This window comes from Aptenodytes patagonicus, chromosome 2 (assembly GCF_965638725.1).
Source record: "Aptenodytes patagonicus chromosome 2, bAptPat1.pri.cur, whole genome shotgun sequence".
Taxonomy (NCBI): domain Eukaryota; kingdom Metazoa; phylum Chordata; class Aves; order Sphenisciformes; family Spheniscidae; genus Aptenodytes; species Aptenodytes patagonicus.
In genome coordinates this window covers 15,401,875-15,428,812 of record NC_134950.1, presented here as the reverse complement: position 1 = coordinate 15,428,812, position 26,938 = coordinate 15,401,875, and the positions used below count along the sequence as shown (strand labels likewise).

General features: G+C 39.8%; 1 protein-coding gene across 5 annotated transcripts in view; it reads left to right on the top strand.

The window, feature by feature from the left end:
- Positions 1-4,595: 4,595 nt before the first annotated feature.
- The window catches only part of MED30 (mediator complex subunit 30), a 40,314-nt gene continuing 17,971 nt past the window's right edge, over positions 4,596-26,938 (top strand). The window contains exons 1-5 of one of the 5 annotated variants that reach the window (XM_076329202.1): positions 4,596-4,656; positions 5,459-5,657; positions 6,635-6,793; positions 8,861-8,971; positions 19,674-20,591. In XM_076329202.1, the coding sequence (XP_076185317.1) occupies positions 5,484-5,657; positions 6,635-6,793; positions 8,861-8,971; positions 19,674-19,769 (540 nt within the window). In that variant the 5' untranslated portion in view covers positions 4,596-4,656; positions 5,459-5,483 and the 3' untranslated portion in view covers positions 19,770-20,591. Of the gene's footprint in view, positions 4,657-4,681; positions 4,751-4,866; positions 4,882-5,458; positions 5,658-6,634; positions 6,794-8,860; positions 8,972-17,570; positions 19,084-19,673; positions 20,592-26,938 lie in introns of those variants that run through there. The other 4 variants (XM_076329203.1, XM_076329199.1, XM_076329200.1 and 1 more) reach the window with 4 other exon arrangements.

The window sequence follows — 26,938 nt, the reverse complement described above, 5'->3', positions numbered from 1 at the left end:
ACATCTGGCTGACGAAGACATACAGTTTATATAAACTGCAAATTGGAATGCCTCCTTGTCCAAACAGCTAGCCCCACAAGATACCATTTGCTTGCGAAAAATAGGACCAGGGGAAATATCTGAATGTCCAGTACAAGAAGTCACAGACTGCCCACAGCTATTTTGGGGCAAGAAGAAAAACTTGGTACTGTTGTGTTTGAATAATTTTCAGTGTCAGCATTTGGAGCACCAATACAGCGGGAGGCTGCAGGAGAGGCACTGGGTAGCAGGAGATAAAAGGAGACATGATACATCTGTTTGTGGGCTTGGGTCTAAAGTCACAAGTCTGAGATTATGTTGGGACTCCCAGATGTCTCTTTGGAGACAAGCAACTGAACGACTGCAAAAGCAGAAAGACTATAAGGATGAGACTTCTGCACTGGGATACCTTGGAAGAAGTCTGGGGACTTCCTGTTATTTCTCTCTTTTTCTTCTGTCACAGTTACAGTGAGAGCACCAACTGCTGGGCATAACAGCACATCACGTAAAACGTGGGGAAGGATGTTTCAACAATCTTCATGCCAGAAGGCAGTGAACGTGAAACTAGTCCTTTGGTGTTTAAAGGAACATGAAATGGGCCACGGGCATTTCTGAGCTGAAGGTCAAGAAGCAAACTTTAGAGAAGTAGAGAATTTATGATATAACACTCCTGTCAAGATCAAGAAATGGGTGTGTAGGACCCACTGCAAAATGAGAACCAAAAAGCTGTATCATGCTTTAAGCCCCTCAAATGTACACTGAACTATCACACTTTGCCTGACTTCCCTATCATCTGTTAATGCTTGTTTTTGTATTATGGGAAATGGCTGTGACTCTGAGTTATGGAGGCAACGCAGGTCCCGACAGTATCTATACTGCAAGAGGACACCTGCTCCGTGCCGTTTGGATCAGTCTATAGCAGGACTGCACTTCCGCACGCAGCCTTTGTTTTCTTTCATTAAACTGCCTTTATCTCAACCCATGAGTTTTTCATCTTATTTTCTCCCCCTCTCCTGCTGAGGAGGGGGAGTGAGGGAGCGGCTTGGTGGGCACCTGGCAGCCACTCCACCACATAAGGCCATTCTGAAATTAGAGTTTTCAGATCACTTTTTCTGATCACTGTGAACATTCAGAGGCTGGGCTATAGTAAACCACTGAAGTTGGTTACTACCTGTATGAAACCCCATAGGCATGACACTTACCCTGCTTCTCTGTGCCCCAGCAGAAGGTGCCAATAACACATAGCAAGTATAGCCAAGTTTGTTTATGGATATATAGAGGATGAAGAAGAAAAGAAGCAAGCAGGGAGGCTGAACCCCTTCCATCTTGCTCTCTTGCTGTCCTTCCACCACCTGCAGCACCAAAGGGCTGTGCAACAGAATCATGTAATGGCAGAGAGGTTGTAATTGCTCAACCCCAGCTCCCCCTTGGTCCAGAAAACAGCTGTACCCACCCTCTACTGAGCAAAGGCATGGAGTACTGCCCTTTGCTCTGATGCTTTGGGCTCCAATCCTATCAAATTTATCCCATCTTACTTAGTGCTACCATGGATGATTCTGCTTCCCTCTAAATGGCTGCCTTGATAGTTCATGAAAATACCTGTCTGGATGGGGAAAACACTGTCGCAAAAAATCCCACATCACACAAAAAACCCCAAACCCACAATCCGCCTCACCTAACCACAGTCCTTAACTGTTTCCTCTGGCCTATAAATGTAATCTCTGCCGAATCAAACTCCACCCAGCTTAACTGTCAGTGTTGGCCACATACTAAAAAAGTTATGTGCCTGCTGTTATCTATCACAGCTTGGTAACAGTAAAATTGTGCCTCGTCTGTTTATTGTTGGCAAAGATTCTGCAAAGTCCCATTATTTCTCCTTGAATCCACACATAAACACTGAATGGGACAGGACTGAGAATGAAAGTCCTTTCCTGGTTAACACATTTCCCCTAGGCCCATCTGTTACCCTCGGAGCAGTATCAAAGCACTGCTGCTAAGGAATAGCGTGAGGAGAGCTGGGAGGGAGTACGCTCTTCTTTATTCAAGGAAAACAGAGGATGATCCAGGAATTCCACCAATTCTGTTTATCTTTAAATAGAATGATTCATGTTGCCTTGCAAGCATAACAACTGATTTACAGAAAATTGTTTAAACAAAAACAACAATTATCCTCTTGCCTCACTACTGAGGATTTTTGCTTTCCTGATAGAACACAGCCACACCACCTTTGGAGTTGCTCAGGGTATATGAGTGAGAACCTCTTAAAATATAAAAAAATCATAAGCTGTTATTACTGTGAAAATGATAATCACTGAAGTAGTTACTCTTTAAAGAGTCCTAATTTCAAATTTGGGTTAAAGATGATTGGACTAGAATATTACATGTAGACATATGCTCTTTGTTCGTTTTTTGGTAGCTTCTCTACAACCCAACAACAAAGGCTACAGCATCCCAAGACACTGGTTGAACTGATGCCACAGAAATTGAAAAGGATGTGAAAGATGAACTGTCTGATTTGGACACCTTCCAGACGAAAGCACTTGGCCCAAACTGAAGACAGACAATGGCTGCTTAACGGATTGCTTTCAAAAAGCAAAATATACATTAATCTTTTTCTCATTCAACCAAGAAAACACTCCTTATCTAGAAGAAGATTCCTTTGTCTAGGAGCGAAAAAACAGGTTTAGATGGTTCCACAGATTGGCCATGAAGAACATTAGGCCTCCTAGCAACGTTCTTCAGCACCCTCCACATGCAGACTTGGCTCTGCATTTCCACTGCCTACTGTACATGGCAGTCATATACTTTGGGATATGACTGTATATGGAGTCTGCGTCTGGCAGCCCTGAATAGTAGGTGGTCTGAATCGCTCATTACTCTCATGCCATCGGATTTGGGGCAGCAAGTTAAGCAGTGTGAACAGAGCTCTTGGGCATGCAAACAGAAGAGAAAAACATTATCCTTTGTGCTCAACTCTTGAATAGTTCTTGCATCATTTCCTTAATGTACAGTGAACTGAGATGCAAGCCCTCACACAAGCCCTTAGAAATTCTCTGGGGGCTGCTCTTTCCAAGCGTTGTCTAGCCAGACACTGTGGGATGTTTTTTTGCTGTCTGAAAATATCCCCATCTTATTTTTATGAACAATTTTCTTCTGTTTAAGAAACCACTGTCGTATTTTTTATGCTAAAATCTTTAAAATACTTTGTAATTATTTACATCGCGCCTTGGCTAAAGCAGTGTGCTAGAGAGAATTTAGCCAGGCAGCAAAAAGCTTCAATTTAGGGAAGGAGGTGGTGTTTCCCCTGAATCTGTTTCTGAGGTAAAAAATGTTTTCTGCAGCAAAATGCCTCTGACAGCAAGTTTGTATGGTTCTGTCCCTGCATGTTCCTTGACTGCTTCCTTCTTTCTTTAATAAAGACTGTATATCATGTGTCAAACTTCTGATTTATTTTTACAGCATTATAAATGCATTTCGTACAGAAGATCATTCATAACATCAGTTTTAATACAGCACAACTACTTTAAGACTGTACTTCCTAAGAATTCATAAGAAGCCACAGGTATATAAATGCCCTCTTCTGGATTTTCAGGTACTTATTGTCAAAAATCACTCAAATACAGAGTTCTAGGTATGACATCAACTGGAAAAAGAGAAACTTTGGTACTTACTGATTTTTGCATATGAAGAAATTTTTCGTTATACAGACAGACAGTAAGCACTAACTACTGTATACACAATTCCTGTCTATCAGCCCTGGTTTCTATCTGAGGGTGTTTCTTCTTCCTCACACAGGAGGCCTTGTCTGTGCTTTGAAACTGCACCAATCCAATTGTGTTAGTGTAGCACAAGCACACAGGGTAGAAAACATAGGAGTGTTTTATACCCATGCAAATACTGTGATACAGGAAGGCCAAAACGTAAGGCTTTTCTATACTAGCAAAAATGCATCTATGCCAGAAGTACCAGTAGTACAGCTATAAAGGTATAAAATTAACACAGGTGTGCACGTGCATACCCACATATACACACCTACCTCGCAGAACAGATATTCAGGAACTTATCGGCACGCCCTGCCAAAAATGGTATGTCCAAATCCTCACCTTCATTACAGGGGTGGGGTGGCTTGTGTGAACGTGCCGAGATTTTGACCTAACTTTTCAACCTCAAGAAACCACACGCAGGGCTCCAGGCTGACACCTCGAGATGTTGACTTGCCCGTAAACCCTCACTTGACTCAGCAAGCCAGAAAAATGACCCGGCTCCCGAGTAAGGCCTTCAGCGGAGAGCCCGTGCGCAGCCGACAGAGGGACGGCGCCAGGCCTGCGAGGGCTGCAGGCCGAGGCGGGGTTCCTCGGGGGAGCCGGCATGACAGCCACCCCGCAGCAGGCGACGGCGCCGACGGCGCCCCCGCCCCGCCCCGCCCCTCCGCGCCCCTCGGCCCGCGGCCCCGCGGCGCTGACGCCCTGACGCCCCTCACACCGCCCCTCACACCGCCCCTCACACCGCCCCTCACACCGCCCCTCCCTCACGCCCCGCCCCGCCGGCTGCCGTGACGTCACTTCCGCCTCGGGTCGCCCGCGCCGCCGAGTGCTTCCGCCTGCGCGTTTCCAGGGCAACGCGGCGCCCCGCTCCCCCGTGAGTACCGGCGGCCGCCGGGGGGGTCCTCGCCCGCCGCGGGGGAGGGGCTCGCCGCCTCCCATGCCGGCAGCGTAGTGCCGCGGCGTTCCCGGTACCGACCGGGCGTCCCCAGGGAGGGGCTGCGGGGCCCGGGGCGGCCCCTCCTCGCCCCCCGCCTGCCGGGGGCTGCCCCGCTGCGGTCTGGGGGCGGGGGGATCGGAGCACGTGTCGCGCCGCGTCCCGGTAGCTCCGCGCGGCGCCTCGGGCGGCCGTGCTAGCCGGGGAGGCACCGGCGGGCCTGCTTGTCCGGGAGGGGCCTGCAGCCGCGGGGGGGCGGGGGGGACGCAGGCGGGAGCGCGGGGTGGGTCTGCGGGGCCCCGGGGCACGGCCTGTGCCCTGGCCTCCCGGGCGGGTAAGCGGTGCCTCAGGCCGTTCCCTGCAGCGGAGGGAGGGGCAGTTGGGCAGGTGCCGGTCCCGGAGCCCAGCAGGAGGGCACGATTTTCACGTGTTGGAGCTGGGCGGAAGACCCTTTCGTGTCCCCTCGCGACAGATCGAGGCAGGGGCCTCCTGGTGACCGTTCCGAGGGGAGGTGGGGGGGGAGCACCCCCAGTTCCACTGCCCAGCAAAGCTGTAGCAGTTAAGGGAGCGGTACCTAAACCAAAGGGTACAGCACTGGGCTGCCTTTTATCAGTTGAACAGTTTGATCTTGGATAGGACCACGCATGGGGAAAAGGAATTGTATACACACCGTACAGAAGTTTGTTTATTATGATAGCCTCAAACAAGTACTTAATCATTCCATCTTAACTTCTTTGTGCAGCTTGACTCAGGGTTAACGTCAAGAGATGTCAACTCCCCCTCTCGCTGGGGCAGGCATGCCGCCTGGTGCTTTCTCAGGGACACAGGCTCAAGCAGCTAGGGAGGTAAATACAGCTTCTCTCTGTCGAATTGGCCAAGAAACTGTGCAGGACATTGTGTTTCGAACCATGGAAATCTTCCAGTTACTGAGGAACATGCAGGTGAGAAATAACTTTTTCTTTTTACGGTCCTCAACTTCCCATGTTTTTACCACCAACTGCCGGGATATGTAGGCACAGGAGATAGCTTAGGACATTTAAACATATAACTTGGTCAAACTGCTTTGAAAAGGGGGCTTGACTGGAGAAATGGATACTCCTCTTAATATATTTGCTTACTCCTGTACGTTAAGTGAAGATGGAGAAAATTCAGAAATGCTGTATTGTTATTGCCCCACAATAAATATACTCTAAATACACTTAATGTCTGTGTTTTCCTTTAAGAATAGTGAAGTCTGTTTATATGCCAGTTACATTTCTCTGTTTTGTTAACATCTGGGGAGTAATTTTAGAGGAACTTTCATTTATCTTCTTCTGTAATATTTTCCACGTAGAACTTTTTGACATTTCTTTTTGTTATTAAAGTGGACATGATCCTTATTTGTGGCTACTTACTGAGAAAACATACAAACATTTGTTGTGTTTCTCTGTTGAGAGCAGAAGATAAATAATCACTCCCATTCCCTCTGTATTTTCATGACTCTGGCAGTTTCCTTCTGTAATTATCTTAGGTATAGGTATGCATACTTAGAGTTTGCTAGCTTTGAATTCACTTTGATTGTGTCTCTCAATTGTGACCTGGGGTTGAGACACTAAGTCTCAAAGTGTAATACTCATAACAGATAACAACAGTGTCATGCTTAAGCATTTTGAAGACATTCACTAAAAAGAGTTACAGAGGGATTGACAACGACCAAAGTGTAGAATACGTGAAGCTGTTTGACAGCAGTGATTTGGCACATCAGATGAGCAGATAAAATGCAGAATTTTGCTGATAGAGAAAACAGAAATTCCAGTTGATTCTTGTGGGGATAGTGTAATTGTCTTATTTTAAAATGTAGAAAAACCCCTCTGTTTATTTTGTGTGACAGAAACTTTAACGTAGTATTTTTAACGTTTTGGGGTTTTGATTCTCTAAGTTACCAAATGGTGTTACTTACCATACTGGAACATATCAAGACAGACTGGGAAAGCTGCAGGAACATCTCCGTCAGCTATCGATACTCTTCAGAAAACTGAGACTAGTCTATGACAAATGCAATGAAAACTGTGCTGGGCTCGATCCTGTTCCCATAGAAGTAAGTATCTTTATTCATATATAAATTACAAATCAGAATAACCACTCTCTGCTTAGCATATCATCCATTCTCCTGGGTTGCAGGAGACTCATAACAAGTTTTAAATGCGACTGGAATTGTTCAGTGGACTGAATTCTGTTTATTATTTGGAGCTGGTTGAAAGATTGTGAAACTTTCACATTAACATCAACAATTCTTACCAATTGGGAGGGATCCAATTTTGAAATCAAACTTCATTTAAAATGTTAGCCTTTTTCCTCAGGCTTCTTGGTACATTCATCAGTTTGTTTCCACTAGGAAAAAAAGAGTCAAAAGAGTCAGGGCCAGTTTTTTTAAAGAGATTGTTATAGTGGGGAAAAGTCTGCTTTAAGCTCTCACCTGCCAGCCTGGCTCCCTGAGTACTATGCGTTATTCCCTTGCTCTGGCCATCAGACTGTGCCTCTCTAGTTCCCTCACTCAGCTGCTCTTAACCTGCTGAGCCAGTATGAACAAAATCTGAATGCGCAGTGGTGATGGAAAAGTGAACAGCATAAGACTTCCAGGAAGTAGGATCGGCCAAAGTTTTTCCTAATAAAAATGCTAAAGAAGGGCAACGAAGCTGGTGAAGGGTCTGGAGAACAAGTTTTACGAGGAGCGGCTGAGGGAACTGGGATTGTTTAGCCTGGAGAAAAGGAGGCTGAGGGGAGACCTCATCGCTCTCTACAACTACCTGAAAGGAGGTTGTAGCGAGGTGGGTGTCGGTCTCTTCTCCCAAGTAACAAGTGATAGGACGAGAGGAAATGGCCTCAAGTGGCGCCAGGGGAGGTTTAGATTGGATACTAGGAGAAACTTCTTCACTGAAAGGGTTGTCAAGCCTTGGAACAGTCTGCCCAGGGAAGTGGTCGAGTCACCATCCCTGGAGGTATTTAAAAAACATGTAGATGTGGTGCTTAGGGACATGGTTTACTGGTGGACTTGGCAGTGTTAGGTTAACGGTTGGACTTGATGTTCTTAAACATCTTTTCCAACCTAAATGATTCTATGATTCTATGATAATATTACACCCCAACCGAAGTAACAAGTTAATATGCATGCGATGAGCAACTTGCTCCCAGACTTTTAAACTAATTTCTTCTTGCTCATTTGCATCAATTACTAGTCTTTCATTTGTCTGTAATGTGTATGTGAACAAAGATGTAATTTTGCTATCAGCTTCAGCTTTTCTCAGTTCAGGACAGAAGAATCAACAATAGACTGTAGACTTTGTGGATGTATGTTATGTATAAAATGTTACAGCTTGTAATTATTTTTGAATAAGATGCTAGTAGCTTGGGAGTGTTCTGACACAGAAGCATGTATTTGTTTTGTATCTAGTATATTTACTGATTCTTTTTAATTTTTTTTTCTTAGGAAGGGAACATGCATTAATATTCATTTAGAAATTCTTTATCAAAGATTTTTGGCTTTGTAGAAGCTTACAAAAAAGATAGTACACTATACGCCTGAGGAGATCACAGTGGGAAAATTCATACAGAAAAACTCCTATTAGGTGACTGTGAGCCTGGTCTTAAGAATAGCCAAACAGAGGCACACTAAAATAGCAAGTCATAATTAGGGTATTAACCAAGTAGCTATGTAAAGCCAGTCATAATTATGTTTACTATATCACTGAAATACTTTATAATAATGATAACTTCATGTTTGTGGTATTTCATAGTGCGGAATAGTAAATTTTAAAATTGCAATCTACAGAGTTGAAGAATACAAGGATTACCTCTGACGAACATCTTAAAGTATAATGACTGGGTTCTGGCTGCAGTTGTGAAGTTGCTTAGGTCTAGGTATGGCAATATGTGGGATTGTGTCTTTTTGAAGCACACCGTTTTCGTGGAGAACTGACTGAGGTCATTCCAAGGCCTTTGGGTTTGCGGCGATGAAGTAAGCCTGTCTCCACTTCCTCTTGGGAAGTTTGAACCTTTGCAGAAAATGGTAGTACCTTATGTATCTCCTGTTTTCAGTTTCTTTTTTTCTTCTTTTTTCCTTTTTTTTTTAATTTTTTTTTTCAGCTAATGTTTCTTGTCTTCACAGCAACTTATTCCATATGTTGAAGAAGATGGCTCCAAGCACGATGATCGTGGTGCTGCAAGCCAGCTTCGTTTTGCTAGTGAAGAGAGAAGGGAAATCATGGAAGTAAATAAGGTAACAAAGTTGAAATTAATTTGCGTAAAACTGTCACTTTGTCATTACAAAGCTTAAATTTCTAGATTGCTGTATTAAATGCAGCATGTGTGATGACTACCATCAAACTTGGTAATAAATACTTCTTGCATATAACTATTTCAGAATTACCTTTTAAGCATTTTTTTTTAGCTGTACCTCTGGCTGTAGAGTTTAGGTTTCCTGACAATTTTAACTTGTGCCTCTTTTTAAACCAATATATATTCTTCTGAATACGGTGTATTATGTTTATGCTTAACCCGCTACATATCAGCAGTACAGATTGAGGTATGGTGCCTGTTGAACTTACTCCTCTTCAAAACTTACCTTAGGCATTAAAAAAATGGGTATTGAACATCAGATGTGTAAATATTATCACAGTGATGTGAGTTGGTAAAGGATTTTCAGGGCTACTTTCTGTATTTTGACAGTTTGAGGAAGACCGTTCCTTTTGTTAAATGTAGCATTTATTGAATCTTGACACATTCAGAAAAAAATATACTATGTATGATAAAGACGCTGTTAAATTTTCAGTTTGAGTGGCAGTATGCAATTGAGTACAACTACTAAAGATGGATTCAAAGCTAAAAATAAATATGCTGTAGTAAATGCTAATATAATATTGAGATGAAAAATATGTAGTTTTACCAGACCACAATTTTGAGCATTGTTTCTTCAATCTGTAAAGTACAGATTGAAGAAATCCTACAAAACCAAGATTAATTAAATATTTCTGTAGCTGCAATATCTGTAAATGCTTGGTAAAAAGGAGGCATAATCTACAAAAATAACCAAGCAAAGGAAATAAATGAGTAAAATATTTCTTTATGTAGAGAATATTTGGTGGATTTTCAGCTTTTAAAATATTTCTGGTATTTTAATAATTGTACCAAATTTTTCATGACCCATTTATGTAGAAAAATGCATGCATATTGTACAGGAGAAAATGGGAACAACATGAATTTAGAGAAAAGCAGTTGTCAGCTGTCCTGTTGTATTCTTTCTGTTCAGTGCTGATGTAGCAGGGTTGTATATATTATATTGTATGTAATGTTGTACTGTGAATTTATGCACATTTATTTGCAATCTTTAAGTGTTAATAAGCTTAACTGTCCATATTTGCTGTGTTTTTGATAGTTTTATGACATGTTTTTGCCCTTGTTGTACTTGTATGCTAATACGTTTTTAAACCTCCTTGGTGTGATCTTGTGAGAAGAATTTCATAAATGTTTATGATGAGTTCTAAACCTTAAAAATGTTGATGGTGTTATAGGACCATTGGTAGCAAATTGGTAATTAAGAATGTATGCAGACATTCACTTAAATCTGGTCTGAAATCCTGTATTTGCACTTAAATGCCTAGACCTAGTTTCCAGATTTTCCACAGTAGATCTTCAGAAGATAGTTGAACTTTCTCTAGTATTTTTGTGGACTAACTGCTTCAAAAGAAATTTAAACTTCTTGGTTTTGAAAGTGCACTGAATTTTTTCTTTTGTCTCTCTCCAGCTGTATAAGCACATCCACTACCAGTTTCAAAGTTCAAATTTTAATACATTACAGAGTAGGAAATGCTTTGGGTTTTTTATGACTAGAAATAAAGAAATTCTTATTTTTGCGAAGAAAAATCACTAGAATCTGGTTAATTAGTCTAATTTCTGACACTGGCTGCTGGGCTCAGATAGCCCTTTCTGGTTCTTAGCTGGCACTCCTGACAGCTTTTCAGTCCTCTGTAGTACGTAACATCCATCTTCAACTCAATTTTGCTTTATTTATTTTAGCAAAATTTCAGTAATACAAAATGTTGATGAAAATGCTGTGACAGGGAAACCAACATGACAGATGAAGAAGTTTTTTATATTCTTGACCTTCAGCTGGTTGTCCTGCTCTCACCTAGTCCTTCTTGCTGTGATAGGCAGTATTTTTTCAGTGTTGCATGTTACTGGTACCAAAAAAAGCATTATTGCAATAACCCAATACTTTGGCACTATTGAGACATTTGAATTCTTAGGCCTTTCATGGGTCTCTTAATTTTGCCATTCTTGCTGTGATATCCCAGCTGCTCTGATCTCTTTAGTAGCTCTGGATGTATGTGAAAGACACTAACTGCCCTGCAGTGTGGAGCACAGCCAAAACTAGTAGATCATATAAACCTTGTGGATCATATATTCTCACACAAAACCGTCCCTCCTTCCAGGAACCACTGACTTGAAACATAGCAGCTCTGCTTTGCTACCGCAGTTGTCTGGGAAGGGAGCACCCTCAGTGGAGGAGGAGTGTCACGTACTTCCTATACTCACCATCTCCCTCATGGGGCACGAGAACCTGTTGATGTAGCAGAGTTCCTAAATTCTGCAGTAGCTTTTGATGATGGTTTACTGTATAGTGACATCTTTTGGTCTTTATTTATCTACTATACTAGACTTCTCTTTTAGGTCAGAAAGTTTAATGCGCTCACTTTGGCTAAGAAGTACTTGTCCATTAATTTAAAATGCAGATCAGTTTACAAGGTAATGAATTTCTGTCCTAGCAATTCAGTAATATTTAGCAATTGTAGGTTTAAATAAAACCTATTAAGTTTAAAAACAAAAGGGATTTTTGCCAGCACTAAGAAGAGTGCACCATTATTCTAAAACAACCAAACAAACCATTTATTGAGCACTGACTACCTCTACCTTTTGTACTAAACAATTCTCTCCTGCAGTTCCCGAAAATGTTGCTTATCCATTTTATCTGTATTTGCTTTTTAGGGTTGTAAATTGTTGAAGTGGTTGACTGTTTTCTGAAATAAATAATTTACTATTCCAAAATCAGTTTAGCATTTGCATTGGTTCTACTAATACAAGTCCTGATCCGGTTTTCACTGAGGATAATTACTATTTGCAACAATTGGAAGCTGTTACCAAAATTTCCTCGCTTGTCTTCATATTTTTTGAGTCTTTGATGTTCAATCTACAGGTTTTTTACCTTCTAAGTATAGCATCATCTGTAATATTTTCAAGATGTCAGGCTCACCTTGGGTCCATGGTCTTGTAGTACATTTGACAGGACTTACAACAGAAAATATCAAATCACAGACTGAGAACACTTTGTGTTGCTGCCTTATCAGCAGTTTTCTTTACTGCTTGTTTTTAGAAATGGAGCAAGTACAGCTTTGCTTTTTTAGATGCTGTAGGTCTGGTTTCAAATGAAGCACTTAGGAAAACCATTGCATAATTAGTAGTCTCAGTACATTTGGCTGAAAATGAAATGATGTGAAATAGCATTCAACATTCCAGTGACCCTTTAGAAAACAATCATGTTTGATATTCTTAATTAATCTTTGCTAACTGGTTAACAGTGATCTTGCTAAGAGAGTAAAAGACAATCTGCATGACAGGCTTTTAAGTTAAGCTGTTACAAGTTTTAGCTCTGGGCTTTTTTTGATAACAAAACCATTGTGTACTGCGGCTGATGTTGTTTAGGGAAGTAGTCCTTAAGATGACAGCAATTTGCAATTAGTCTTTCTCTTTGGAGAACTTTACTTGAAAACTACTTTTGACTATGCTGAAAACCTGCATTGCTTTTAAACTATCTTGCACGCTATTTGTGTGTATTTTTAATTTCTTTTGTATTTGTAGAGTCCTTTTTCACCCAAAGTATTAATGTGCACCAAGGAACACTTTAACAAGAGGGGAAGAATTGTTTATTGGTATACCTTCTCAGCAGATTAATCTGCACCAGGAGCAGTTCCATCCTGTTTTGGGTACCTAAACTGGCTCTCTGCAATGGTAGGATCATAGAAGAATTTAGGCTCAGTGGGAGGTCTGGAGATTGTCTGATTCAACCCCCAGCTCAAAGCAGAGCCAGCCAGCAAAGTTAGATCCAGTTACTCAGGCTCATATCCAGTAGCATTTTGAGTATCTGTAAGGATGGAAATTCTGCCCTTTCTAGGCCCTTCTTAAGTGTTGACTTCAACTGTGAAAGTTTTCCTAGTGTTACATTGGAATTTTCTTTGTTGTAACTCATGTCCACTGCCCCTCATTCTTTTGCTGTGTACATTCAAGAAGAGTCCAGCTTTGTCTTTTCTATGATCTTCATTAGGTAGCTGAAGACAGCATCGTGATCCTGCCTTAGCCTTCTCTGCTTGAGACTGAATAAATATAGCTTTAGTTGTCTTGGTGGCCTTCCACTAGATGTTCTCCAGTATGTTAGTGTTTTGTATTGAGCCCCAAATTGGATAATTGTTCTCCAGAGCCAAATAGAGGAGAATAACAATTTCATTTGTCCTGATAGGTACACTCTTGCTAATACAGCACCGTGTGCAGTTAGTCTTCATAGTTGCAAAAAGATCCACTGCTGACTTATGTTCAACTTGTCAGAAAGCTTCAAAAAGGACGTCAGGTCCTTTTCTGCAAATCTGCTTTCTATTCAGTCAGCCCTCTGCCTGTGCTGTTATATGAGTTTATTCTGTTTTCAGATGTAGGATGTTGCTTTAATTGAAGTCCCTGAGATAGGTGTTGGCCTGCCTTTCCCACCTGTTGAGGTCCCTCTGAATTGGACATCCTACCGCTGAGTATATTGACCACTTCCCCCAATTTGGTATTGTCCACAAATTTGATACTTTGATATGGTTATTAGGTCATTAAGTGTGCATAAGTCATTAATGAGGATATTAAGAATATTGACCTTAGTATCAATCCTGAGAAACATCAAGAGTGACCAGCTGCCACTTGGTCTTAATACTGATGATCACAACATTTAGAATCCAATAGTCTAGCCAGTTTTCTATCAACCCTATAATCCACCTATCCAAACCACATCTCTCCAATTTGGCTACAAGGATACTATGAGAGACTATATCAAAAGCCTGACTAACATGAAAGTAAAGAAAATCCCGTGCTCTCCCCTTGGCCACACAGCCAGTCATTTCTCAATAGAAATGTTGGCTATCATGTTGGTCAGGCACAACACATCTTTGGTAAATCCAAGATGACTGGTCCCAGTCACCTTATCATTCACGTGTCTGGACATGACTTCCAGAAGGATTTGCTGCATAGTCTTTCTGGGGTCAGGGGTTAGGCTGACCAGCCTGTAGTTTCCATAGTTTTCTGGATCCCTCTCCTTGCCTTTCTTGGAGATGAGTTGAGATGTTCCCTTTTTCATCAGAGGCCTCTCCCCATCTCCAATGGAAAATTACGTAGCGTGGTCTTGTAATGTCATCAGCCAGCTCTCTCAGCACTCAGATGCATTTTATTCCATATAATGAAATACTTCCTTTGCAGTTTCATATAAAATGTTGCATGCAAAGTTTTCCATGTAGCTTCCTATATCAAAACAATATCATGGTTACAAAGTTGAGAAAAGTTAGGAAACACCAAGCTCAAAGCTGTTCGTACAATCCCAGTTGTCCCCTTTTGTCCTTGTATAAATGCATATTATACAACCTTTATTACCTTATCACATTTGGTTCCTCTTCCCCGCCCCCCCCCCCCCCCCCCCCCCCCGCCTCCCCTTCCTTTTCTGGAAGAGTCCTTGAGCTATTCTGCTTTTGTTGCAGACTGGGCACTGTTTAGATTGAATCAGTATTGTGACAAATAAGATTATAAGAATCCTGGTTTATGTATTGTGTAACTTGCATGAGGGTATTGAATAAGCAGGGAATTTGTGAATGAGAAGGAAGGATTTAAAGTGAGTAGTGAGTAAGTAACTGAAGGCTGCTCTTGAGAACTGGATTTTTATCCTTGTCTCTGCCACAAAATGTCTGTGGTGATTGTTCATTCTTCCCCTTACGATTGGTGATAGCTGTCCTTTGAATATGTGGGAAGCTGTTAAAATACGAAGTTTAGTGATGGACTTCAATCTTAAATGTCTCTGGACAAAGTTAGTAGGCACTCCAGTTTTATCCATAGTGTTCCTGTGACTTAGTTTGCCATCTGTAACTGAGGATCATACATCTGTGTGATTTTCATGTTAAGAATGGGGATGTAACACTGAGGAGTGTGGTGGAGAAGCACCTTGAGGAACGGATAATTCCATTACAGGCTACATAGCTTAGAGGGTACTCGGTAACTAAGACCTCAGACTTCATCATTGAATGGTAAATAATCGGTATGAAGCAAACATCCATCTGTTTTAATGAACACACTTATTCCTCTGCGAACAACAGAGCAGTGGATACATGCAATTGCTGTCTGGTTCAATATGTGAAAAGTATTGAGCATGCAGTGGAGCACAGGCTGTCACTGGTGCCTCTGTGTGTTTCGGGAACAAAGAGTTATGCATGCCAAAGGAGCAGTTTTCCTTTCAGCTGTCAGGTGTGGAGGGAGGCAGAAAACCCAGTCTCTCATTTCCAGTAAGGATAGAACAGTTATGCCTGTGAATGACATCAGGAAAGGCTGTAGTTATTGAACGATGAGTGTCTTAATGTTTAATTGCACAGCAGTTAGTGTATTAGTGATGAATACTTTTTATCCATTTGAAAAATATTATAAATAGATGAATATGTGAATTTATTACGATGGAAAGTGAGCCTTGGTATCAATTGAGTAGCCATAAGTTAGAACATCACCTGGCAGCTTTAAGAGAGTTTAAGCAAAGTGTTGAGGCATTTTTTCTAGCTTTTTTTTTTTCCTGCTGTGTGCATATAACATTGTAAGTCTTTTGACTACAAAACTGAAGGAAAAAAAAAAAAGGAGGTTTTCCACCTCCTTACTTCAGAGATTTCATTATGAAGGACTCACTTAAAAAAAGAACAGTATAAATTGCCAGGACAGGCTTTACTTTTTCTCGTCTCTCAGAAACATTGTTTTTCTGTAGAAATTTCTTGCGTTTGACTTGCATGGAAAAGCAGAGGCCATTGTCACCTTCATAAGACTTTCAACAATCACTTCCTACAGCAGTTTAACAGTCAGAAGGAGTAACATGCTTATGAAAAAGAAGATGATGCAAGTTCTCTCTGTAGTAGAGTTGTAATCAACGAAGTAAACAATAATTCTGCTGAGATTTATGCAAGTAAAGGTACTACTATTATTAATATTTAGTGCTTTATTACACTTAGATGTACTTCTGGCCTGTACTGTTGCAGGTCTTGAACAGAGCAGGTAAAAACTATAGCTGGCACAGCATTCAGGAGAATGGTCTTATATGTAAGATTTTCAAGATGGAAACACCTCGTCTTTTTTTTTTTTTTTTTTTCTTAAGCAGAAGTGCCTGTACAACATAGGCAAGTACTTTTGATGTTTTTACAGGCATCAGTTGGAATATAATCCCACTCTTGCACAGTGTTTACACTATTATCTTTGCCTGAAGAAGGGACTTTTTAACAAATGGATTGAGTGCAGAATAATTGACTCATAGTGATGTTTAGGTTTTAAAATGTGAAAGATAGATGAGCTTAAGATGAGGAGAGAGACAGGAACAGTGTGCAAAGGAAAGTTCTGATACATCTCTGATAGAAAGTTGTGGATTGGTCTAGACAGTACTGATTTCAAACGACATGAAAGTGAACCAAAAATGAGGTTTAGTCAAAAATTGATTTCAATCAAAGTTGAAATTACTGTGTCCTACTGAACCCAAATCTGTATGAAACATGTCAAGTTCTTTATGGCACGTTCCTTGAAAGACAGCTATTTTCTGGATGTATGTTATGGTTCTCCCACTTTGTTTCATTTATGTGGGTTTTGTGCTTCTGTATATGTTTTCATAAATGTCCTACCTGACCTAAGCCTACTAAGGTCTTGTTGGTTACTGAAAGGTGCAGTCCTTGCCAACTCCATCATGCTGGCCATAGTACTTGCAGTGTCAGTCAAAATGGATAGTTAATCACATTGAAAATTAATATCACCAAAGAAGATCCCTTAGGATTGGTTTTCAGTCAGATCACTTTTCTGACGGAGAGGGACTAACAGAAACACGCCTGTCAGATGTAAGGTGAATTTAGGTCTCTTAAACTCATTATAAACTGCGTCATATAAAATAATTTTCCTGTGCTATCTTAAAACAGATAAAGTCAGAAGCTGTAGCATATATGTAGGATGAAGTACCTTTTCTTGTTTTATAGAACTGTTAATCCTGAGAAACAGTCCAGAGTTCAACTAAGTCATTTCAGTAGAAGGAGGAAAGAGTGGGAGACAACTTGCAAGCAATCTGTTCAAATGAAAATTTGTCATTGCTGCAGAAGCTGCTTGCAGAACTTGCCCATTTCCCAAGAAGGCCATTTCACCTATCTTTCCGAGGTTAGACCTGAGTTGAGATGTTTTTACTGGTTCAGCAAAGCCTTAAGCAGAGGCCAGCACTGCCAGTGGTGCAGAACATATTAATTATGTAGTACTTTGTGGTGTGGACCACTGCCTGTCAAAGATTGGTAACAAAGATCACTATATGCATTTCAGTTAGGAAACCATGCTCTCTGAAGCGGATTTTTTCTCCTCTCTTCATTCTTTTTTCAGCCTAGCAATCCAGAGATGGTGCTTCATCTTAGATGTTTTTTCTGTCTCTAGAAAAAGTAGCATAGAAGAGCTAAGAAAATAGCTCTTAACTGAAGACAAGGATCTAAAATTATCTTCAGATAAATAAAGTAACAATTGTATACTTGTCTTTACAGATGCTTTGAAAACAAATGAAATCCAGTTTGAAGGTTCCCTTGTCTAGCATCAAGTGAAGATCAAGCAATTTACAGTTTCATAACACTTGCACAGGAAATGAAAACAGTCTTACAGAATGAGTCTTTTGGGCATAACTTACGTAAAGTTCACATGAGCATACCTATGTAACAGTATTTAACAGTACAATGAGACATGGATGGAGAGAGAACACAATCTGCATATCAGAGGTTAATGGTTCTTCTTTCTATCTGTGACTTGAATAACCATCACTGACTGTTCAGCCTTCATTTCTATTGATGAAAGCTTTGAAAAATCATGAAATGGCATGCCCTCAATATCAGTGAGTGACAGCTTGCATTAAACTAGTAGTTCTGATGTAACATTCATTGATTGTTTTAAGATTGAATGTTGAGGATGGCAAACAAATACATTTAAAAATGCCACAGGTATGAACATGCTTGTTTATCTCATCCCTCTTGTGCTTTCTCAAGCATCAAGATCTTACATTATGAGCTTTTGTAGGGAGAGACTTGCAATTCTGTCATTTGGATGCTGTGGTAACTACATGCTTCTCAGTTTTCTCTCGTCTTTAGGAGTTGGATATCTGCTGTATGTTGTGAAGTCTTGGATTAGCAAATGGAAAAGGAAGTGTTAGATAAATGCACATAGTTATCTTTTAAAATACTTTTTAGTCTGTCAAATGCTTTATTAGAAATTCTGAGTTAGTGCGCGTGAACTATCCTACATCTGTTTTTACACCCTTCTCAGGAGTCTGGAATTGAGTGTTGTCTCTGCTTCCAGGGAATGTGTCCACCAAAGTCTGTGTTCAGGAATATTTCCCTTACTCAAAGTACTATGTTCCCCATGTAATCTAAGGCTAATTACCATATTACTTCAGACCATTTTTACAGGTCTCAATTGAATAGACTTCCTTTTTTTTTTTGGACTTCTTTCGCAGCTGACCAGCTGGGCAACTTAAAAATATTGGTGTGTTGCCCGCATCAAAATTCAGGAGACTGATTTCAGGATTTTGCTTCTTTTGTTGCTTCCTTTTATCACTATTCCAGTTACTTTGGTTGTGTTACTGATTTGAGTCGCCCTTTTAATGTATCGCCATTTGTGCAGTGCAAATAACAAAGTTATGTCAAACATGAAACATTTTGAATAGTTTGTCCTCTTTTGATCGTAGCAAGTCTTTCCTGTGCTTTCACTTTACTTGGAACTGTGGACTTCCCTAATGAATAAGTAGTTTGATTTCTAATGTAAGAAGGCTGACATCTGACATCAAATCAGAATGAAATGAAGGACATAGGTTGTTGTTAGCAATAGACAGTTACTTAGTTCTTGACAGCTTTGATTTGAGCAGGAAAATGAATAAATCAGACAATAAATATGTGTATTATTGTGAAATATGAAAGGTTAGGGGGATTGTGCGGTGTCTTAATGCACTGACCTTTCTTCTGTAAAGACATAATTTTTAAGTTCTGGTTATGCACCCAAATAAAAGCGAGTTTGCTGTTCTTCTCTTCCTTCAAATGCTTCTGCAGTTCACAAAAACAAACACATAATATTAAAGAATTCAGCATGCTTGGGAATATCTATTTCAAGACAGGACCCCTTAGCACATCAGGGTTGACCTACATAGGCAGAAGGGCTGGAAAAGCTTACAGAACCTTGTGCTTTGTTCAAACTTCTACTATTAATCCCTCATTTTTCTGTGCACCGAAGTTATACAACATATGTTCACATAAATTTACCTGTTCCCTGAATTCTTTCTTCCTACTTAAAGTGCTATCTTTTGGACTTTGGAAAGAGGATCAATCCCCACAAGCCTCCAGTTTTTGGAGAGATCAAGTGTTTTGATAAAAAGACTGCTGTGAAAAGAAACAACATTCCCCCTCTCCCAATGGTCCTTAACTTTTGAGGCTTTCTTGTATTTTTAGAGTGTGCTTTAAAGAGGATGTATTATCCCACTAATACTGCTCACAGGCAACTGAGAAAAAGATCCATATAGCATTTCATAACACTGTAACTTTTGTTGAATTTCTGAGTGCGCTATTTGAACTGATCACAAAAAAACTTCTAATAAACTCTTCCCACAGAAACTGAAACAGAAGAATCAGCAGCTGAAGCAGATCATGGATCAGTTACGGAATCTTATTTGGGACATAAATGCCATGTTGGCAATGCGGAACTGAACAAGGAAAATCAAATGTAATTCCAATTGTAATTGGAAAAGATACAAATTTGTTTGGATATACGTAATTTCTTTCTAAGAAGTAACACATTTTCCCACAACCATATTGCAGTAATGTTTGAAAAGTCTTCAAGATTAAAATGTTGGGTTTTTGTAATAACTTAAATGGTGTTGGCTTTGTTTTTATAAAAGATTCATCCTACAGGTTTTACCTGAGTGATTCACTTAGGCTGAATATAATACAGCCTAAGTAATTTACAGTAATAATTTGGATTGCTATGCAAATGAGGGTTTTTATAAATGAAGTGTTTCTGGATTTTTTTTTTAATAATACAATTAACACTGTTTTAAAAGCATGTGTTTGCATGCCATTCTGCAGTGCAAACCACCTCTACAGACAGGAAAAGCTGCAATACAGAAAAGTCGCTCTAGTAAGCTACAGGACCAAAATGTGTGATCAGACATTACGATGCAATATGTTTCTCCATTGTGGGAACATATACTACAGGCTACTATGCCATATAAGTTCATCTTATTCCATATCGTATCGCTGAATATATGTTATAGTAGATCAATTGGAGCAAAATTCAAAAGCTACATAAAATTACCCCTATATCCTTATGGATATAATTAAGTCTTTTTAAGTGAAGACTACATACATATACCCTCAACACTAACTTCTTCTGTAACTATGTGTTGTAACTTCTTGAGTACCGCTCCAGCTATTGTATGGTGTAGTATTCCTGTAGCATTATGTATGGTTGGAATACTTTGATTTTGTTTACCAGAATGCACTGAATAAACGCTTCATTAATCTTTTCCCTATGACTGCCAGTCCTAGAAAACTTTGGAGTATATGAGCAGTTCATTATTTTGAGTTAATCATCAACCTTCATCTTTCTTTGTTCTGCCTCTGGTATTCCTCACAATTTCCATTAGCCCTGAAAATAGTCTTAATAATTTTTGTTATCTGCAGATGCTGCCAGTGGACTATGCATCTCTTTTTCCAGATGAAAGAATATGTAAAATAACACTGTTCAGTACATATCTGTAGGGCACTCTACTGTTAATATTTGTCAAGTTGAAAACTGACCATACTCATGATTTTGCTTCTTGTGTATTACTTTTAACTCTCATTCCATGCCCAGTCAGATTCCTTAATAGTTTTGCTTGAAAGGTTTGCTCAGAACCTTCTGAAGAGTCCAGTTAAATGGTATCTTTTTAAAAGATTTTTTTTTTACAACATGGGGTTTTGATACTGAATGCTTATTGATTTGAGATACATGGTTTTAAAAATGTTATACTGGTTTGTTGTTCTATCAGTCTTTTTTATTTTGCTTTTTAATAATTTCAACCCATTTGTCCACTCCTTGAGGTAAAAATCACTGTCATGTAATAGATCCGATCACGCCTGGTTAACAGTATATGACTTTTACCTCAAATTAGGTACAATATAGTTGTCTTTTTTTTCTCCTTTTGAAGGCTTTAAATCTTAACAGATGAATGAATGCCCAGTCTTACAACTGCAAATAAACAGAGTTAGAAAATGTTCATTTTGATTAGTTTACCCAGTGTTGAAAGCGATATGTAACTATGATAATACCTAGATGTGAGTAGATGTCAAAACACCTTACAAATAAGGTCGCTCTCTGTTCTCCCATATTACAAATGGAAGAGTGGATAGCTTACTCGGTGGCAAAGCTAGCAGCAGAACTGTTCGTTTCCCATTTAGATTGACCACTATGGCAGACTTGTTGGTCAGAAATAATGGTTGATTTCTGCAGCTGTGAGAGACATAACTATTCTATATACAAAGCTTTTGAAAAGGAGATGAAGGCTGCAAGTAGAAATTTTGTTTTGTTGTTTGATTAAAATGCAGGTGCATTTTTGTATTTGCAGGATGTAGTGGCAGCTTTCTGTTTAGTGTATGTGTAAGCATGCATCCAGCCTAGAAGAAGTATTTGAAGTGGATTTTGAAATGGCACCAAGATCTTAATTGTGAGTGTAAAATTCTCAGTATTTAGTATTTCGTTCTATTTTTGGAACAATTATGGAAAATTGAGATTAGTCTAGACTTTACTGCATGTATACTATCTATGTATTCTTACTAAATGTCTTTAAAGTTTGTTGACTTTTTTATTGCATATAAACTGTGCAGAAGTAACCTAAAATGTGAATAAGAGTGCGAATATTGCAAGTAGATGTCTGGCCAATACAATATTCAGCTTACTCTGCGCAGCTGCTAGCAGTAGCCAAGGTTTATACTACAATTTTTCATCTGGGAGAGAGGAGAAAACACTTTAAACCACTACCAGAATAGATAGCGCAGCAGCTAAATTGCAAAGTGCAGAAATTGACAGAATTATAAATTATCACAGTAAATACTGCCAAAACAGGAACTTTGCAAGGTGTTGGACCAAAACCATACACTTTGACTTACACAGATGAAAGTAAGGGTAGTGAACATAATTCATATGCTACCACATCCATGAATAAGTATAGGATTTGGCCAAGAAGATGACAGTTTCAAGAAAAGTGGCAACTCCTCAGCTGTGAAATACTTTTAAAGGAATTACTGGGCATCAACATGTGCTGAAATTTAATATTTAAGTTAATGCTAACTGAACTTTAACTGCTGGTTAATGAAATGGCACAAAATGAAGTATTTACAAATACCAGCAAAGCAATACCAACACAGATGTTTCAATGTTTTGTTTATATATCATTGACTATTTCTGTATTTCTGATTAGGCAGAAGCTGGATAAACATAGAGATAGTCCCAGGAGCAGATACCAGAACCTAGGATGGTTCTATTTTTGGAATATAAAAATATTTGAGGGGGTTGGGGTTCTTAGGGCTCTATTTTGCCCAGAGAGGACTTGGGGCAGTGGAGCTAGGATGCTGAATACTTTGTAGCATGTTTGTGGGAGCCCCCCAAGTTAACACATACTCTCAGAATGAAAACACTAATCCAGCACCTTTGTAGACAATAGAACAGATATTGAATGTTCGGTTCAGTGTCACAACACAGAAGATGCCTGCTAGGCAGTATGCAAAGGTCCAAGGTTTTTCTTACATAAAAAGGCAAGAGTGCAGAGCAGATTTATGCCATGCTCAGGAAAGATGCAAGGAGTTTACCTTTCCTCTTGTCTTCCGTAGAGGCAGCAAGGCCACATCCAGAGTGCTGTAATAAACCATGACTGTTTTTGTTGTCCTGTAGAAAAAAAACCTGCTCTGATTATAGTATTTCTCACTGATGGAGAAATTGGAGCTTGTGCACGAGTGCTACTTAAATTAATCACTGTAAAGAATGGATTTAGGTGGAGTAGGACAAGGATTCTGGGCTCATAGGAACTGAGATTTCATCAGTGTGCAAGATGGCTGCACAAGCCAGAAAGATTACAGCTGAAGGATGACTGACAACTGCTGTGGAAAACAGCAAGCTCCGGATGTAGATTTGAAGATCTGAAGTTAAGAAAAAACATCCAAAAAAAGATGCAATGACACCCAAGGACACTGTGAGTCAACTGAGGTTTACAGAGGATGGATTAGTTTAATTACTTCGTGCTAACAAAGGAAATGGGGAATTATAAAGGAATTTACAAATACATCAGTGCAGAAAAAAATATTTGGAGGAGAAAATGAGTAGTTTGCTCACTCTCCTTATTTAATGGTAGTGGCAGAGCATCAGGGCTTTAAAAGAGAAGGTTTTTTGTTGAGTTGCAAGGTTATTCTATTTTTATACATAAAAATAACAAGCTGGCTGATACGTATTGCAGGATATTAATGAAAGTGACAAAAAATATGTACCAATGCCAGTTTTTATTTAAGAAAATGTAATGGATAACTAGACTGTAAGAGGTAAATAAATGCAATATAGTGAAACTTTTGTCTTGTTAAATCTAACTTCTGTGTGAATTTTAAGGATTTTTCTTACTCACATTGCATAAGGGACGCATTCTGTCATCTGTTACAAAACTACACAACAAATAACACTACTAAAAGCCGGGAACAGTGTTTGTGTTGATGTGAATGTAGTCAGAAGCAGAATACATGTTTTACAGCACTTCTCACTGGACTAGATCCAGTAAAGACCATAGGCATATTTGAGGCAAATAAGCAGAGACGTGGGTTTTTGTGTGCACTTAACGCTGGGAGCATCTCAGCTCGTTGTATGCCTTCATTTCAACTTGCAGGCTAGCTAATTGCTTAGAGTTCTGCTTCTGCGCATGTTCCCAGGAGCTGATGAAATCTGATAATCACTGCTGAGGTTGTATAAACTCTGTGATTTTTCTGCCCAAATCCTGTAGGAAGCCTCATGTGCTAGGCCCTCTTTGGCCCCTCATGCTCTCACTTTCCCTTCTTAGCTGACTGCCCCTACTACAAAGCTATAAGAGTAATGTTCTGGAATAGAATTGAAAATGAGTGGCTGAAAGGAATGAATTACATACGTATCTGTGATAAAATCCTTCCCTAGGTCTGTGTGTGCTTTCTCATGAAAACTTGCTTGAAAAATAAATTCAGATTTGCCTAAATAGGAAGAAAGATAACGTGATTTTGAAGTTGTCTGAGTAGCAGTGGATAGCAATGCAGTTGTTTTTATAGCCATGTAGAGGTTTTAGTGGTATTTACAGTCCTGGAGAGGGGGGAAGAGGGTCGTGAAGACACTCCATTACTGAAATACATTGTTGAAGTGGGAAGACTCTCAAACAATAAGGGGAAAATATAAAGAGATATAACAGCAACAATCAAAACTTAGGTGAGCACGAACTGGTCATAAAATAGGGGCAAGGAAAGAGGATTTGGGAAAACAGATTTTAAACCTGTGTTAAAGTGATCATTGGGATGCAAGTAAGAGGAAAAAAAGCCACTGCAGTTTTGGGGTGCACGACCAAATGTTGCATAGTAGGGAGTACAAATGTAAGAGCTCTTGCTCTGAGACCAGTAATTCCGATACAGTAATTCTGCATGAAATACTGCATTAGTTTTGGGGTCAGCATGTTACTAACACAGTGAAAGAGAAGAATACTGATGTGCTACCATATGAATAATCATTAGAATAACTTGTGAAAGCAAAGACGAGGCTCAAATGTAGAAATTCTTGGGTAGATGCAAAGGGGAAGTAATTAGAGTGATTTGGAGTGGCTGTAGCACAGAACAGTGAAAGAAGGTAAAGAACAACGTATTTCACCAAACACCAATGAGGAGGGGTGGGTAGTGGAAACCTCTTAATGCTAAGATATGAAATATTAATTTCCCTAGGAGTTTAGAAGATGTCTCTTGGGTTACTTGGAAATTTTAAAACCCAGAAAACACAAAAGCACAAAAAGACTAGACAAATGCATTGGGAAAAGGCAAAATATCCTATCTTGCATTGGTAGAGCAAGAGGTGGACTAAACTGACATTACTGGTTTTTCCACCTTCAGATTTTACAGTTGTAAAGTATCTGTTTATCAGATGCCTGTTTGTCAGATGATGAGCTCCTGAGATCACCTGGACCAGATGCCACCTGCAGGTATTAAACAGGCTTTCACGGCTTCTTTGTGATGATTTGCTGCTGAAATTCATCTTCAGGTTAACATGCCTTCATGGAATTTCTGTTAGAGGAATCGGAACAGAAAAGGAAATGAAGCAGTACCTTGTTTCTCCCTCCTTCCCCACCCCACATCCCCAGCCTCCCCCCCTTAGTTTTGGTTCATTTCCTAGTGAAGAGCTGCTCTGTGATCTTGCTGTGAAGCTGAAGTAGCTGATACCTGATTACTGTCTGTTGACTCAGCAGAACTTAGGAAGCCTTTTACTAATGGGAAATGTGATGCTACTTATCCACCCTTCCCCAGCTGGTACTAAAAAGAACTGTAGTGTTTGCATGCCTTGCAGTGTGAGCTCAGGTCACAGTCCGCACTGAGCGAGCAAGTTTATTCCAGCACAGACACAGAGGGGTGATTTAAGCGTGTAAAACGTGATCATATTTTGCCTCAGATATCAAGTAGCATTATAAATCGTTATGGAAACCACATGCTACTTTTATAGAATTTGCATATGTTACATATATTTTTGTTCAGTGTGGGAGGTTTTAATTACTTTCTAGGAAGCGAGAACTTTTTTTAAAGGTCTTGAATGGTCTGAGCAACCACATCTGAAATGCCCTCCAGCAATTACAGAAGACAGAAGTAAGGGATGGAAATAGAAGGTAGGCTTTGCACTTTTCTCACAGAGAAGAAAATGGTTTTTCACATGTGTTTAATTACTATTGCCGCAGTCCCAATTTCTCACCATAATCATTTGGTAGCTTAGATTTTATAAAAACTGTGAGGCCCACTGTACCATTTTGAAAGTAATAAGCAGATTCACGGTAGTTAAGCCAAATACAATTGGATTTATTTATTTTACAGCTCTGTGAAGTTGCAGAGACCACTATAATTTAAATTAGCTTTCCAAAGCCAGAGTGGAGTTGGAATTAATTCATACAAAGAGTATACAGCTTCCAGATCTGAGCTTTTGAACTTGACTCGAACAATTCAGCTAGTTTTCCTACTAAACAAAGAAGCAAGCAGAGAAACAGAAAATCCTTCAGTTGTGCAAACTCATGTCACAGACAGGAGTGAGGTAAACAGGTAGAAATTTCAGCTTGCTGATACTCTGAAATACAGTTACTGAGCGGATTATGGAATGTACTACTACCATTTTGCTACATGTTAGCATGGCACCTAACAAAAGAGGGTTGTTATGAGACAGAGCCCAAACTGGTAGCATGAGGCCAGCAACATTCACCCTCACGCGTGTGCACTGGCGGTGTTCAGGTTTGAAGCACTATTCCTGAAGTCAATTGCTTCCATGCTTCCAAAATTTCAGAAGCCCCCTGTTTTATGGTCTGTGTACTTTTTAAAAGGCCTTTCACTGACACATAATAAAAGACAGTCTGTTGGTCAACCCTATGCTGCTATGCCAATTAAGATCTCTATTTGTATGGGCGGAGATGTACAAAACTGATGGGTATCTCTGTCCCTGAAGAGCAGGGTAGGTAAACAGGAGGGATGAATGACAGAAAGAGAGAGCAAAGAGTTGCTTACCCCAGGACTGAAGGATTTGCTTTCCCTTTGTTTCACATATTTTTGTTTGCCAGCTTTTTATTTGAATATGTGAAAAACTGTCTCCTTCCAGTGCATGC